This window comes from Dermacentor albipictus, chromosome 9 (genome assembly GCF_038994185.2).
Source record: "Dermacentor albipictus isolate Rhodes 1998 colony chromosome 9, USDA_Dalb.pri_finalv2, whole genome shotgun sequence".
Taxonomy (NCBI): domain Eukaryota; kingdom Metazoa; phylum Arthropoda; class Arachnida; order Ixodida; family Ixodidae; genus Dermacentor; species Dermacentor albipictus.
This window is the reverse complement of record NC_091829.1, coordinates 38,287,721-38,303,105: the sequence shown is the minus strand read 5'-3', so window position 1 is coordinate 38,303,105 and position 15,385 is coordinate 38,287,721. Positions and strand designations below refer to the sequence as shown.

The following is a 15,385-nucleotide window of genomic DNA, read 5'->3' as shown; positions in this document are numbered from 1 at the left end:
TCAGTTGGTTCATCTTGACAGTTTTCATCAAAACGCGCTAAAGACGAGGACGACAGGAACACATACGTAACTACATGATGCGGCCATGACGTACCACATGCGCAGTGCATACATAGATGATCGTTTCAAATAAACGCCAGTTGGAAGTTCAGCGCCCGTCCTGTCGTATGTGTTCCTTTCGTCTTCGTCTTTAGCGCGCTTTTATGAAAACTGTCAGTACAGGCGGAATTTTCTTCCAACTTTCACGAGAACAACAAAAAAAGTGGCTGGCACAACATGTTAGATGTGTGTGTGTGAAGTGACTTTAGAGGGAATGGAAGAGATAAGTGCAGTGCCATAACTATCTCTCGCAGGAGGACACGTCAACAGCACTGCATGGGGAAAGGGGTGTGGGAAGAAAAAAATGGAGAGGAAAGGAGAAGGCAGCAAAAAAAAAAAAAAAAACAGAAGAAGTGAATGCGGGGCTCAGAGCCGTGCTCTTAGTTGCGTCGCACTGCAAAAGTAGTGCCGCAAGCGCACTATTGACGATAGACGAGTGGGCTACAGGAAAAAGCAGCGCCACGTCTCAGCCGTAACGGAGTGGAGCACAGATAGCTTTCCCTTTGTCGTCAGATGGATTCATTGGAGAGAGGCACACACCTGCAGCGAGCCCTGGAGGAGCAAATCAAGCGTCTTTCCTTTCTTTAGATCACTATCATCATCATCATCATCATCATCATCATCCCCAGTGGCGCGTACCCGCAGTGGCCCCGCGGGGCACGCCGAGTGCACCGCTCTGTACACCGTCGCGCTCTGCACAACTGTATACGCACTGGGCTTTTTCACGCTACAGCATTGTGTCCTCCTTGCACACCGGCTGGAGCGCAGGTACTACACCGTAACGCTGGACCACGTCCGCGTTCGGGCCAGTCGTCGCGAGCCGCGCCTTCCGTGCCGGCGTTACAGAAATACGAACTGGTTATAGACGCGTGGCGTTCCAGCATTGTATATACACACTTCGCGTTCCTTATAACAACGCGCGTCCGCCACTGCTCCGCGCTGCTGTTGCTGTTCGCAACAACCGTGTCGTCGCGGCACGACTGAAAAGAATATATATGTACAAACAAAAGAACGAAACTATAGAGACACGCAGGCCGCAGTTCATTGTTCTGGCGACGCCATGGAACCGGCGGCCTCTGACGAACGTCCGCGGTCTCGCTTGGCCTGCTCGCTAGCGCTGCTCGCGCCGGCAACGAGGGGGGCGGGGGATGGGGGGGAGGGGGGGGGCTACAGGAACAACAACGCGTGCACGCGTCTGTCCCGCAAGGGCCCGGCAGACCCTTTATTTTTCGCGTTGATTGTTAATAATGGAGACAAATGTCGGTGCGCTGGACGCTGCTTTGTTGTGCGCAGTGCCGCTCAACTGGTGCGAGCAGGTCGGTCGTCTCAGCTCGTTTTGTCTTTCGTATACTGCGAAACAACGGGCAGGACGCTGTAAGCATGCGCAGTGTATATATACTGCCGTGCGCGTGTACGTGCACGTATGGAGAGCCGCGGTTCAACGCACCCTCTTCATGGTTGCGGCGAGATGACTGCGATGACGCCGCGCCTATATACCGGCCTCCATAAAAAAAAAGGCGGAAAGAACAAAGACTCGCGTGGTCAAAGGATAAGCTTTTATGAAGGGTTCGTATCTCGCGAAATGGAACGTGTGCGTGCACGACCCTGTGGGCGTTCTGGAGGGGAGCTCGACTTGGTGGCACCGACATCTCCGAACCGCAGCTGTGGCTTCCGATAGGTTGTCATCGTGCGTCAATTGGGGGATCGGAAAATTAGCGCTACCTTCGCAACGCACCGCAATGCTTTGCCTGCGGACACGGCGTGTGGGGAACGCGCGCCCATCAAAACCGTCAGATCGACGCCGTCGGAACACTGGCACATGCACCCAACTGTTATAGAACTTGTTGCAGCGCAAACGTGCTGGCAAGGTTACTCTGGGAACACGTATACTGAAAAAATTGTTTAGATCAGTTAAATAATTCTGTATTTGGCCTTCTTCTCGCCTTTATTTGTCACTATATAGGAGGTTCTTGCAACGATGATCTCGTGGTCGAGCGTTTTGTTTAATAAAGAAAGCAATCTAATATTAGCTAAATTAGTGAGACTGTAGGTACTGGTCGTACCATAGGACGAACGTTTTTCTGCGCACACGTCGGACGGCACCTGCCACGCTCTTTCATGGCGGCCTTGTTTTGATTGGCGCGATAGTTTTTACAGCTAGCTAGCGGTGCGACGTGGCGGAACGACGTGATATGACGTGACGTGGCCATGTCCGCGTCAGAAACACGCCGCACTATGTAGTATATATAATAGAACTGACTTGCCGAGAACAAGGTAAACCATCACAAAGGTACACACGCACGTCGCAACGTCGGCCTGCCTGTGCGGTATACAGCTCCTCGTGGTTTAGCCATGTTTGCTTGCTCTTTAGGCCACGAGTTGCGTTGGAAGTCTTAACCCCGTAATTTAATTTACTGGTCACAAATATTGATGATTGATTGATTTGTAGAGTTTATTGGCGCAAGGGCCAGATGTGGCCAAAGAGCGCCAAGTCGATGATCCGTGCTTCTGAATGATATATGAGTGTTAATTGCGGGGAGTATATGAATCACGCCTGCATAGTGGCTTAAAAATATTCGCTAAAAAGTGCAAAATATACATATTGTTCACAAATATTATGTGCACGTTAGCTTAGGCTTGCAGCTAACAAGGTTATGACGATGCCAAATCGCGTGACCTGGCATAGTCACGGTGTAATGCACCACGCTTTTTTTTTCTCTCTTCACCGCAGAGCGCCCAGACCCGGGTGGTGATAAAGGGCGGCAAAGTGGTCAACGATGACATGATCATTGACGGAGACGTCTACATCGAAGATGGCATCATCAAGTGAGTGCTAACGCATGCTGTGTGTAGAACGGTGGTTTCGAATCGAGATCTTCGTGATCGAAGAGCGGCCAACTATCCTTGTATGTTGCTAGCTTGGTGACGTTTATATATATCGCAGAATAACAGAAAGTTGGGCGTGTTGGTACGGAAACATGATCTTGGATTGTAGCGCGAAGTGAACACGGACACAGACTAGCGCTCGTTCTGTCTGCTACTAGTCTGTGTCCATGTCACTTCGCGCTACAATCCAAGATCATGTTTTATATATCGCCATCAACGCACTCGTACGATACGGGGAACTCCGTGAAGACGCACAGTATAGCGTTCAATACGGGCTTCAACACGGGAGCCGGTGGTCGAAGGAACTTCAAAACTGCAACAGCGGCGCCGACGTGCGAAAAAGTGGTTTAATAAACACCCGTAACTGGAACGGTGTTTAGATCTTGCTGCACCTTTGACTTCGGAAACCGTGTTACATCTCGTATTGAACGCGACTGCGCGTTATATAGAAGCTCGCGGATTCAACAGCACTGGATGCACGATGTTAAAAAAACCATGTGGTTAAAATTCAGAGCCTCGATCCACTATGGCGTCTCCTATAATTTCATGAATGAACGAATTGGATTTTCCGCCATCCTTTGGAAACAAGGGGAGCACAACTGTACCATCTTTATTTTACCGTCCTTGTGGACCAGCAGCTAGCTATTTCTAAATGTACTTAACAAAAAGCCACACAGTTTGCGAGCCCATGATGTAGAGGTCATGCACTTGTTACTCAACCAACGATTACAAGGCGCATATGAATTATAAGCCTCAACAGTCATGCTACACGCAAGGTATTGTTCTCATCAAATAACTCTCTTCGAAGCGCGCGTTTAGGTTCAACGAAGCTGTTGAACCGATTTAGAGCTCTTTAATGAAAGCTTGTTTCCAGTCATAATCTACGGTACTGTGCAAATTTCTGTTTGACCCTCCCACTGCGTTGTGACGCAAAATATAGAATAAACAAGAATGTTCTACCACGCAGTTACCGCTATACACCATAGCCAGCGTGCGCTTACCTCACTGAGGCGGGGACGGTAACGTTACAATGGCAAAGGGGCGATTCCGTGAAACATTCGCATATATTCGCTGTACACGTTCGGCATGACAAATAACGCGCACCGCGCGGCATCTGTCCTAATCGGCAAGAGCGCTCAAATTACCCGTTTACACTGGGAATCGCAGCGCAGGAAATATGTCAGAAATACGTCAGAAATACGTCATAAATACGTCAGAAATACATTTCATATGGTTTGCAACACTGTTCTTTGCTGCTCGCAGGCAAGTTGGCAAGGACCTCACCATACCGGGAGGCACCAGGACCATTGAAGCCAAGGGACAACTGGTCATACCAGGTACGGTAGCTCTTGCAATGTAAGCGTTTTTAAGGGGTTATTATTAAAGAGAAACTAAATAGAAGAAGTCTAGAAGTGTAGACTATGGTAAAATATGCTTTAAACGCTCAATTCTGTCGATTCTGTCGTAGTGGCAACTTCGCAAGCCCGACGACTTCTTGCTATACGACAGGACCACCTCTGTCGTGACGACAGAAGTTGACGCTACAAAACTGCAGGCTTACGAAAGTTCTTGTCGTGCGTTGGGAGAAAGCCTAATGTCTTTTTTTCAATACCAGGTTGTAGCGGCAGACATGAGTTGGATCTACCCGGCATTGGTTTGAAAACGTTCTGACTTCGCAGGTGGAATCGACACCGCCACGCACTTTCAGCTACCGCTGCCCAGCGGCATCAAGTCGGCCGACGACTTCTACTCGGGCACGCGAGCTGCCGTGGCCGGAGGAACCACCATGATCAGTGAGTTGACAGGACTCTTCCAATCATACGGACTCTATCAAGTTAACGTTAAGAAAGAGTAAAGTTAGCGCGGATGCACGCAGTTATCGCCTTGGAGGGCAGATGTTGCTAGTTCTTGCGTAAATAGATTCAGATATCGATTCTCCTCGGGCCGCGCGTGAATTTGCAGAGCCCTGCGAAGGTATCTTGATGGGAGCGTGACATTTGCAGCTAAGCAGATTGCCAGCTTGGAACTTTGGCGCCATTTTGAATCCCTGCTGTTGATTACTGCGTACAACAAGTCCACGTCTGTTGGGACACGCTCAAGGAAACAAAATTTGACGTTGCTTTTCAAGAAAAAAAAGCGCGCTCGTATGGTTGCAGCCGGTGCTTATAGCTGCGGTGCTTCCACAGTGCTTAATTACGAAAGTTAGTCACTAACAAAGCTGAAGTACTTGGCAATTAGCCTCGTGGCAGTTATGAGCGCTTATGTGTGCTACAATGCACAGCACTGGTCAATCTAGATAGGCGGGGAGGTGGGGGGGAGTGATCTAGATGGATGAGCCTGCCTCTTCCCCTCCTTCTCTCCCTGCCCGCACTTCAGCGATGACAAAACTCAGCGTACAATGAAGCGACGTTTCCGATAACATTAAGGAAACGTTCGTTCCTTCATTTGCATGTTCGTTTATTCATTCACATGAATACATCTACCTGAAGACACTACTGTAGGGGCTACACGACTCAATTCAAAGAAAGACATACGCTGGGGAAGAGGCAGTATGTGTTTGCTACACAAAGGTAACCGAACGCAGATGAACGGACAATGGAAAAATAAGCAATTTTGTTTCCAAAGTATGCAACGCACGAAGCAGTAAACACTGTTAAAGCAACAAAAGAACTGTGAGGTGAAGAAGAAACAAATAAAAATAAAGTAAATACGAACGAAGTTCGTGCGAAGTATCCTACAGCAGAAATATATATGACTCGGTCACGGTAAGTGGTTTCCAAATACTGCGGAGAAAACACCATCTGAGGCACTCGAACGATGACTTCGGGAAGTTTGTTCCATTCGTCTACGCTATGACGTAAATAAAGACAACCTATGGGGAAAAAAGAGACAAAATAGGTGGAAAACTTCTAGCACAAAGCCCTGCTAATTGGAACGTAGAAATTTGAGACATTTCCAGCGATCCAGAGGAAAGCAACAAACGTACGTAACGGGCACTGCGTGTTATTTAGAAACGAAGTTAAAAGGTGTCAATACGCCAAATTACAGGGACGACTAAAGAAGCGCAAAGTGGACACAGATGAAAAAATTAAGCGCGTACGCACATAATAACACTTCATTTTATTCTTGTGACCATTTTACTACTTTACACCTCACAAAGAACGGCATAATCTGAGAATATGTCAGTGAACAGAACGAAAAAAACCAGACAAAATTGACACTCTAAATCTACGCAACGCCGTGCTGGCATTCCAAGAAAATGCATACATGGCTCAAAGTATGAAACACACGACACACATGCAATTGCATTTTTTTTTTTATGTCTGCGTCAAGTTAGCGCTTCTTTAGTCGTCCTTATAAAATGGCAACGTGAGCAAACTCCGCCCCCGTCACAGCCCTACGTTATTTTGTTTCTATTTCCCTTTTTTTTTCCATCCAGTTGACTGCGTTCTGGACACAACGTGCTCTCCGCTGGAGGCCTTCGAGAAATGGAAAAGCTGGGCCGACGAGAGGGTGTGCTGCGACTACGGCCTTCAGCTGGCTGTCACGTCCTTCGACCCGAAGACAAAGGAGGAGCTTGAGACACTCGTCAGGGAGAAAGGTGCGGCCCGCGACGGTAGTCAAGAGAAACAAGTGACTAGCCTCGCAGTCAATAAAAAGAAAAAAGCAAGAGCAAGACAATTGGAGGCTTTAACGCTCGTTACGCGTGTGGTATTGGTGGTCACGAAAAGTGGGGAAACAGTAGCGGGTTCCGACAACCCTGCTGCAGCTGCTGCGCACTCGGTAAAGCACGCATTTCCTCGGTATTTTCGTGCTCCAGGGAGGTGCACGCCACCTGCCACCTTTGCCAATCGTTGAAACGAATAAAGATTCACCAAGAAACCCCTGGGACGATATCGACTTTCGGAGATACCTTCAGATTTTGCGATATTTCACGAGGTTAGCCCCGGGCACGTTCGGCGTCTCCGGGCCACAGCGTTGTGGCACTGTGTGCCAACCAGTGCTAAGACCGCGTCGCCAGGAACGCTGTCGCTCGCATAAGCGGACGCTAGACTCGTGAAATCTCGGGAAAGTGAAAAACAGAGCGTCTCCGAAAGTGATCGGCCGAGAATATCGACAAGAGAATGCGTTTGACATGCTTTCAGAGGTCGTTATTTGTGTGGCACGATGTTGCAAGTATATATAGTGGGATGCGCGGCGCTCCCTTTACCACCGTTTCTTTTTCACGCGACAGCGCTAAGGAGCTCGTGTCGCAGAAAAGCCGGTGTCGTCGGCGTCGTTGGCCGTGAGCGAAAAATGGCGGAAGGCAATTCATATTTTTGCCCGAACGCATGAGCCGACCCGCTGCTTCGAGCGCCACTCCGTCAATTTTTCACATGACATTTGTTTGTGGACTGCAATTCTCAAAATTCTAAGGTATAACTAAATGTGAAGAATGAAAGGCGATGTATGAGCAACCTTTGGTGATGAAAGAGTGGTTACGTGGGTATGTGTGCTCGGAAATGATTTTTGCCGAAAGGACGGTCGACGCTGGATGCCGGTCGCGGTACGCCGACGACGGATCTTCAGCGACACGGGGCCCTTAACGCTTTAGGTTTAATACGGGCTTTGCGTAAACTTCGCTCAATATCCTCCCAGGTGGTGGTGACTCATACACTCTAGCAAAAAAACGAAAAAAAATTCGCCTCCATTCCACCCTGCGAAAGTGGATGTACAGCGAAGGTGGCACGAACACTAGACAAGTACCAACGTCCCACAAGCACCACTACCACAAGCGACGTACGTCACACGCGCGCGTGCCGAAGTGCAGCATACATCCTCATTCTTTTAGGCCGTCCGCCAAGCTCAAGTGCCTTACCCAACTACATTAACGTTTAAAAGTAAATTGCGTCCGAAAATTCGTAAAGTACGACTAACACTCAAGCTGTAGACATCATAGCTTAGGACTGTTATCGGATGTACGAGAAAACAAATGCGTTACGCGGGAAATTAAAGGCAAAGCCTTTTTCCAGCTACCGTTTGAAGTCTGAATTGCCGCGGCCGCTAGGGGGCGGTACCGTTACCACAGCAAATATGCTCATTCTTGTGAGCCCTGCGAATAGCCCAAGTGCGTTATTGAAGTGATTGAATTGCTCAAAGTAGTATGCGTGAGGAAATTCATGAAGTGTCACTTGCACACAACCTGCAGACATGATAGCATAGGATTGTAATTCGACTATACGAGAAAACATAATCCTGTTACGCGGAAATTCAAAGGCAAGACCCTTTTCCCGCGGCCATCTTTTAGGTGAGCACGCCACGAAGAACTAGAAGCTGACGACTTCGCTGTTAAAAAAAAAGCGTACCCAACACACTTGTTGGAATATACGGGTTGTTTCTTTATTTTTACAGCCTACACAACTTTTAGAAATTGCCTCCCTCATATAGCATATAATTATATAGCGCTTGAGTTGTATTAATCGCAGCGGCGGACATTACTCGCACAAGAAATTGAAATGCATATTCGAAAAAAAAAAATTTTAAAATCACGAATTGACTTCTTTACTCATTACTTTACCGTACATATGCCATTTACGAATTGTAGCCCGTAAACTTGCACGGCACTTGGAATGAGTTCCAAGAATCGCAAGGGTTCAGAGTGCAGGTGCGATGCGAATCGCAACCGTTTTTCAAAATTTTCTCTAAATCTAGATACCTTTCGTGAGAGTAATATGCAGATCTTTCACAAGGCAGTTTGCACGTTGCTTGGTTCACGATGTAAAAGACGAAACGATATTAACCCCCTTATTCAGAAATGCGCCTTCACTTGAAGCCCGTGCTTGGTTTGATCTAAAAAAAAATATGGGGTTTTACGTGCCAAAATCACTTTCTGATTATGAGGAACGCCGTAGTGGGGGACTCCGGAAATTTGTACCACCTGGGGTTCTTTAACGTGCACCTAAATCTAAGTACACGGGTGTTTTCGCATTTCGCCCCCATCGAAATGCGGCCGCCGTGGCCGGGATACGATCCCGCGACTTTGATCTAAAGGACGTCTGGCGCGACTGCGCTTTGCACTGTGAAATACTTTGAATCGTTAAAAGTGAACGAGAGTCTAAATCGACCTATAACTCACAACCGTACACCCAAAAAGCGTGTAAGGGTTTGTGTTCTAGAACGATTTACGCCCTCATTTGTTTTTAAGTATGTAAATTGATTTACAAGACAGGAAAGAGAGTTCTTTTCTGTCCCACCGATTCATCACATCGTTTCGTTTTTTTTTTCTTTTTCTTCTATACACCATAACCAAGTCCCGATCAACTAACCCAGCAATTACTTATTCTTACATTTCTTACTTACTTATTCTTGCATTTATTTTACACTTCAGTTTACTATTGCGTGTGGCCTTTCCAGTCGCTCTAGTTTCGCATCAAGACAGCGTAACCTTGTATATGTTGAAAAACTTGCCAGTTGGCCAGGATATCTTTTTTAACGTGCATATTTTCAAATTCACTTTACATTTTCCAGTTTCACTGTGCTGAAGTGAAATATTTAGCCACAAATGAATTTGAAGAAATACACTGCCTAGGTTTTTTTTTTGTTAGGCCACATACTGAGCTTTAAATCCTTATAATATATGTAGTGCTTGATTATTAGTTAGCCGATCACCGCGAAACCTAATTAGCTGTTGAAACGAGCAAAAATGCGTGGAACACGGTGGCTATGGTAGTTGCACTTGAGGTTTATCTACTTGGCAATGTTACATTTCGACGACCCCCCATGGGTGAAGGCACACACACCGCATTTTATGCAGCTTATTGCGTTTATTCTATGCAGCGATATTCACGACGCTTGCACAGCGAAAGAAAAGAAGAAAAACTGGGCTGTCATGGTATGCAAATACTCAACTACTAGAGCATCGATGGTGCACATAATCAGGTCGCGTTTAACACAAACACGCTGTGGACTATGCATATGATAATTATAGTTTCGAATTTTTCACACGAACAGGTGTCAACGCCTTCCGAGCTTACCTCAGCATGGAGTCTCTGATGCTGAGCGATCTTCAGCTTATGCACCTGCTTGAAGTTTCTAAGCATTTGGGGGCTTTGACTACAGTCCATGCTGAGCACGGTGGCATCATTACAGAGGTGAGAGCCACATCATCATAACACTGAGCACGAGTATCGCTAGCCACGCACACCAAAGCAATGCACATTATTGCCATATATTACTGTTTATGTGCTTCTGTCAAGATAAAGGGTTTGATCTTGTGACAATATTCACATCACGCACGATATCAACCGTCAGCATTTAGACGTGCATGTGAAAATAGGCATAATATAGCACTATACGCTGGCAACTACGTACTTCTGTCAAAATGAAAGCTGCACACGTTTTCGTAGTACACACGATAAAGAAGCAGTACAGCAAACATTACACATCACTTCTGACAATCTCATTTTAACTTTGCGAAATGCAAAATCACTGTTCGAACGCACTCTTTATTCTGGAATCGCTCCTACTGAAGCAAAACCCAGCTGTGATAACACTCATTGCAAACACTAATATGGAACTTAATATATTTCTTCTTGCCCGTGCCCGCAGAACCAGAAAAGGATTCTTGGCCTCGGAATAACGGGACCTGAAGGTGTAGTCTATAGCCAACCCGAGGAGGTGAGTCACTGCACCGAAAACTGTGCATCCGCTGTCTCTTTCTCCACTGGCCATTAATAGCCTCAAGAATGTTCCGAATGGAATCAACAGGGAGTTTTCGTAACAGGGAGTTTTCGTAATGCGTGTGTTTTGTGGGCCGCGGACGCGTTCTCGGGAGCACAATGATGAAAGCGCGCGCTCAGCAGTTTCTATTTGGAGCAACGTTACTCGTGCTTTGCACTTGAAAAATGCCTACTTCTTGTGTTGTATAAATGGTTTCAGCTCAACAGTGCTTTTGAGCGTAAAGCTTTGTCTCACCATTACTGTTCCGAATATGCACCTTTCTTTTGCGGGATATTGCTGATCATTTTATCCTAAGTGAACTATGTGCCCCAGGAATAGAAATGAAAAAGGAAAGGAGAAGAAAGAAAGAAAGAAAGAAAGAAAGAAAGAAAGAAAGAAAGAAAGAAAGAAAGAAAGAAGGAAGGAAGGAAGGAAGGAAAGAAAGAAAGAAAGAAAGAGAAAAAGAAAAGAATGAGCGTAGCAGGACCGAGGAGTTCGAACAAAAAAATAAATTTCTTATTGAGCTTGGACACTATCTGTTTCAATGCAGAATGGACGGTGCGCATAGAATGAGCTCGTGTTTATTTTTTTCTCTCTCTCTCTTGCAATGATCTTTTCAAACTAGGTGGAAGCAGAGGCTACCCTTCGAGCAATCGTCATGGCCAATCAGGTGGCAACGCCGCTGCTTATATCGCCCGTGATGAGCAAGTCTGCGGCCGAAATGATTGTACAGAAACGCAACGACGGTGAGTTGAACTTGGCACATATTGCACCAGTTAGGAGCAGTAAAAACGCTAAATATAAAACATGAGGGGGGGGGGGGGCAATGGTTACACGTTTGCCATGGTTGACACGCGCTTCATTTCAACAAAATCGGCGGTGGGCTTGTTTGCCTCATCAGATAAGTAGTTTATGCTAATGTATTCGTACGCTTATACCAATACACAGTGGAAGCCCGGACATTCGAATTCACTTTGCTCACTTCGCCACCACGCATCGCCACAGTGACTTTGACTACCATTCGTCCCCGGGTAGTCGTAAATTTGTTCCATAATGGTTTTCCAGCCGTACAGCACTGGAATGCAGTAAAACACGCACAACCTGCAGCAGTGATCGGACGTGTGAACATGCGCAAGTACTAAGCGTAAACAGCGTGTAATTACTTGGTACACATTGGCGGCGCATCCAGGAAACCATATAGGACAACGAGCACGCAAAACTTTGAAACTGGACTGATCTCCGGGTTGGGGGCTTCACAGTGCCACTTCGTACCGAGCTCGTATGCGAACCCCCAAATTCGTATGCTCCGGCCTGGGAGGCCCCAGCCCAAGAACCGCCTTGGTTCCAGCTTTTGTTACCCCCGCTGCCCTTTGGATAACCCGGAAATCCTGCGCTGCTTCCTTCTTTTTTTTTTTTATAATCTCATGTGGTCGCCTAAGGCATTTGTTCACGGGTATTATGTTTAATTTCGCTTGCCAAATAGTCTCACCGCAATGCACGTTTATATTGCGGCGAAGCTTACTAAAAGATATCCGCAATTTGGGAACGGATATAAGACCACTAGCCAACAGAAGTTGTTGCCTTAACACAAGACATAAGAATTATTGCAAGGAGAATCGAATTTCATTAGCGAAATTGAAGTCAGAATATCGCTGCAGAGTCGAGTTAACTGCGAAATAAAGCTTTACCGTTGAGTTACGCCATCTTTGCAGTGCTTTGGAACAGCTGGTCGAGGATGCCATGAGATCCCAATATTCAATATTACCGCTACGACGAGATCAGTGGCACAGATCACTCTGTCCGAACGATTGGTGCATTTTTATTAGCGACGCGGAGAATTAGCACAACAGACCTACATTGAGATCGAACCAGCTAGCGAACGCACGTTCATGTTTTCACAAAGCTACAAATGCAAGCGCAAAAAAAGTGGGCGCTACCCGGGAGGACGATGCTTAGGATGAACAGATGGATGCCTACACTTCCTCTAGATATATTTTACTATACTATTATTTATATGAGAACTGCGACTTCAGTGAAAAAGACGCATTTTGAAGTAGTTCTCTCTTAAGGAAGCTGAAAGCGGGTCATTATGTTACTGCACAGTCACTTTTAGGTTGCGTTAAATGTACAAATCCTTTTTTTTTGCTATTCGTTCTCGTGCGCGTAAAATTTGATTACTTCCATTGACCAATATTCAAACTTTGTATGCGATTCGGATGTTTATATATATATATATATATATATATAATGAGAAGCCAACAAACACTGACACCAAGTACAACATAGGGGAAATTTCCCCTATGTTGTACTTGGTGTCAGTGTTTGTTGGCTTCTCATTATATGACTAATAATTATCGAGTCCCTCGGTTAACCCCCTTTCTTCTCGTTTATATATATATATATATATATATATATATATATATATATATATGCACTATCAGTGCCTCTAGGGGCAGTGAGGACAAAGCAGACACCGAACCACCACTTGTAGCGTATACCAGATCTCTCTCTCTCTCTCTCTCTCTCGCTCTCTACATATATGAGAGCGAGAGAGAGAGAGATTTGGTATATGCTATAAAACTATCAGCGCCCCTAGAAGTGCTGATAGTTAATGTGCATTAGACCTGAAGGGAGTCATATATAGTAATTCTTGTGCGCCCAAGTTCTTTGAATCTAGATCCTCGGCGTTTGCATTAACATCGGCCTTCACTACATTGCGTCCCAAGACCACTTTGTTTTTTTTCTCCAGGTTGCGTAGTGTTCGGCCAGCCCACAACGGCCAGCCTGGGCACCGATGGGAGCCACTACTTCAACAAGTGCTGGAGCCATGCAGCGAGTCACGTGACCTCACCGCCGCTGAACCCGGACCCTTCCACGCCTAGCCGTCTCATGGACTTACTCGGTTGGTAAGTGAAACTCGTGACGCTTTTCTCATAACCGCGGCTCTTACGGGCGAAGCAACAAACACAACACGGCTGAAACTGTGTCGGTGTCTTGAGATGATGTATTAGGATTTCTTACCTTCACGCGGTGGTGACGATGCCATGTAGACGAATCACACACTATGATCTTTAAGGAATGGTAGCTCTTTGTTACGGCCAAATTCATTGTGAAAAATAAAAAATAAAATTAAAAAGACACTTATCGTGGCAAAGGCTGACATTTACGGCCGGCGATTGTAGAGCATTACATCGTACCCATATTCTGAATTGAGTATTATATTGTATTATATTGAGTTGCATTTCGCACCCTGGTTGACTGCGCGGCTTTGAAAGAGCGCTTGTTATAGGCGATTGTTAGAATGTAATTTAAGAATCCACTATATAGAAAGCAGGGACGCTACAACGTAATACTATTCCAAACTTTTCTATTCCAATTCTGCAATCAGCCTACCGCGATTGGTCAAAAACTTTTTTGGAGCACCCCCACTTCACCTGTCGGTCACGCGACGTCACGAAAACCGCGATAGCTCCCCATCTGATATGACGTGTATACGCTGATTACGCATAATTTGACCGAACAAAACAGAAATAGTTATTTCTGATTCGACGCCTTTTTGCCATTAGCCCTCGCCTATTGGTCAAAAGTTTTCGGGCTGCACCCACTTCACCTGCCTCTCACGCAACGTCACAAAACCGCAAAAACTTACCGCGTCAAAGTGACGCGTACGCGTAAAAGATGCATTAATACGCCGAACAAAACTGAATATTTTTCTGAATAGCCGCAGGCTGCCCCGTTCCGAAAGGAATAAAATATGACTGCCGCCAATCGCTCTGGCACTGGCTACTCACCCCTGCCGAAGAGCATGGGTTTATTTGCGTGTAATAATTCCTTTTGAATGGCCGTGTAGCGTTTTCGAGAACTTTCGGCACGTTTACGACCTCGTTCTGCAACCTCATCTTTGCTGAGGATCGGTTTTAGCGTCATTCTTAAGCTTCCGTTGCGTGCTGCCGCTATTGTGGACGAGCCATCGCAAGCTAAGTAAGAGAAAGTGAACTAATCGAAGACGCCGGCACCACCCTCTTCATCCGGTTATCGATATTCAATGAAGTGGCTCGGCCCCATCGAACACTACTCGAACTGCTCTTGAGCGTGCTCTTCGCCTCTTGTGAGCCAATTAGATAAGACAAGCCGCTCAGTGCAGGCAATGTTATTCGTTTTTGAAGCACACAAAAGGGACCTCCTATGAACGAGGGGAGCATTTGATTGGTTTGTTCAGACAACCTTGCGGGTGACCGCCGGATGCTTGCGTCGGCGGTTACGCACATCTGACGTCAAGAGATTGGTATAAAAACATATTGGAATAGTTTTACGTTATACGGCCCCAGTTACCGGATGCTCTGTGAGTGAAAAGGCAAGACAATAAATATTTAAAAAAGAAACACTGATATAAACTTTTATTTGCAACAAAGTTCCGGAGAGATAGAACCGACCGATTGAGGTAGTGCGAAGAGTCCTGACCACCTCATACCTAGTCAATCTGTCTGACAGCAAAACGCAAGGAAAGAACGTTAATGAATGATTCGGCAGAAATCTAGACAGCACCGAAATGAGCAAGTGTAGAAAAGGAATTACAGATATGTACACGATCGAATAAATAAGCTATCTTTACCAATCATGTGCAGATCTTCCTCTGAAAAATTTTAGCGCCGGGCAGCGGAAACAGGAGCGCTCATATTTCTTTGTCCGTTTGGCAATTTTT

At 46.1% G+C, this 15,385-nt stretch overlaps 1 protein-coding gene across 3 annotated transcripts in view; it reads left to right on the top strand.

Annotated features, from left to right (window-relative positions):
* LOC135916535 (dihydropyrimidinase-related protein 2-like) overlaps nucleotides 1–15,385 on the top strand; it is an 82,770-nt gene that overhangs the window by 55,405 nt on the left and 11,980 nt on the right. For all 3 annotated transcript variants that reach the window (XM_065449951.2, XM_065449953.2, XM_065449952.2), the window contains 8 exons: nucleotides 2,831–2,925; nucleotides 4,249–4,322; nucleotides 4,665–4,778; nucleotides 6,425–6,586; nucleotides 9,976–10,115; nucleotides 10,573–10,641; nucleotides 11,309–11,429; nucleotides 13,433–13,589. In XM_065449951.2, coding sequence (XP_065306023.1) covers nucleotides 2,831–2,925; nucleotides 4,249–4,322; nucleotides 4,665–4,778; nucleotides 6,425–6,586; nucleotides 9,976–10,115; nucleotides 10,573–10,641; nucleotides 11,309–11,429; nucleotides 13,433–13,589 — 932 coding nt within the window. The remainder of the gene's footprint in view (nucleotides 1–2,830; nucleotides 2,926–4,248; nucleotides 4,323–4,664; nucleotides 4,779–6,424; nucleotides 6,587–9,975; nucleotides 10,116–10,572; nucleotides 10,642–11,308; nucleotides 11,430–13,432; nucleotides 13,590–15,385) is intronic.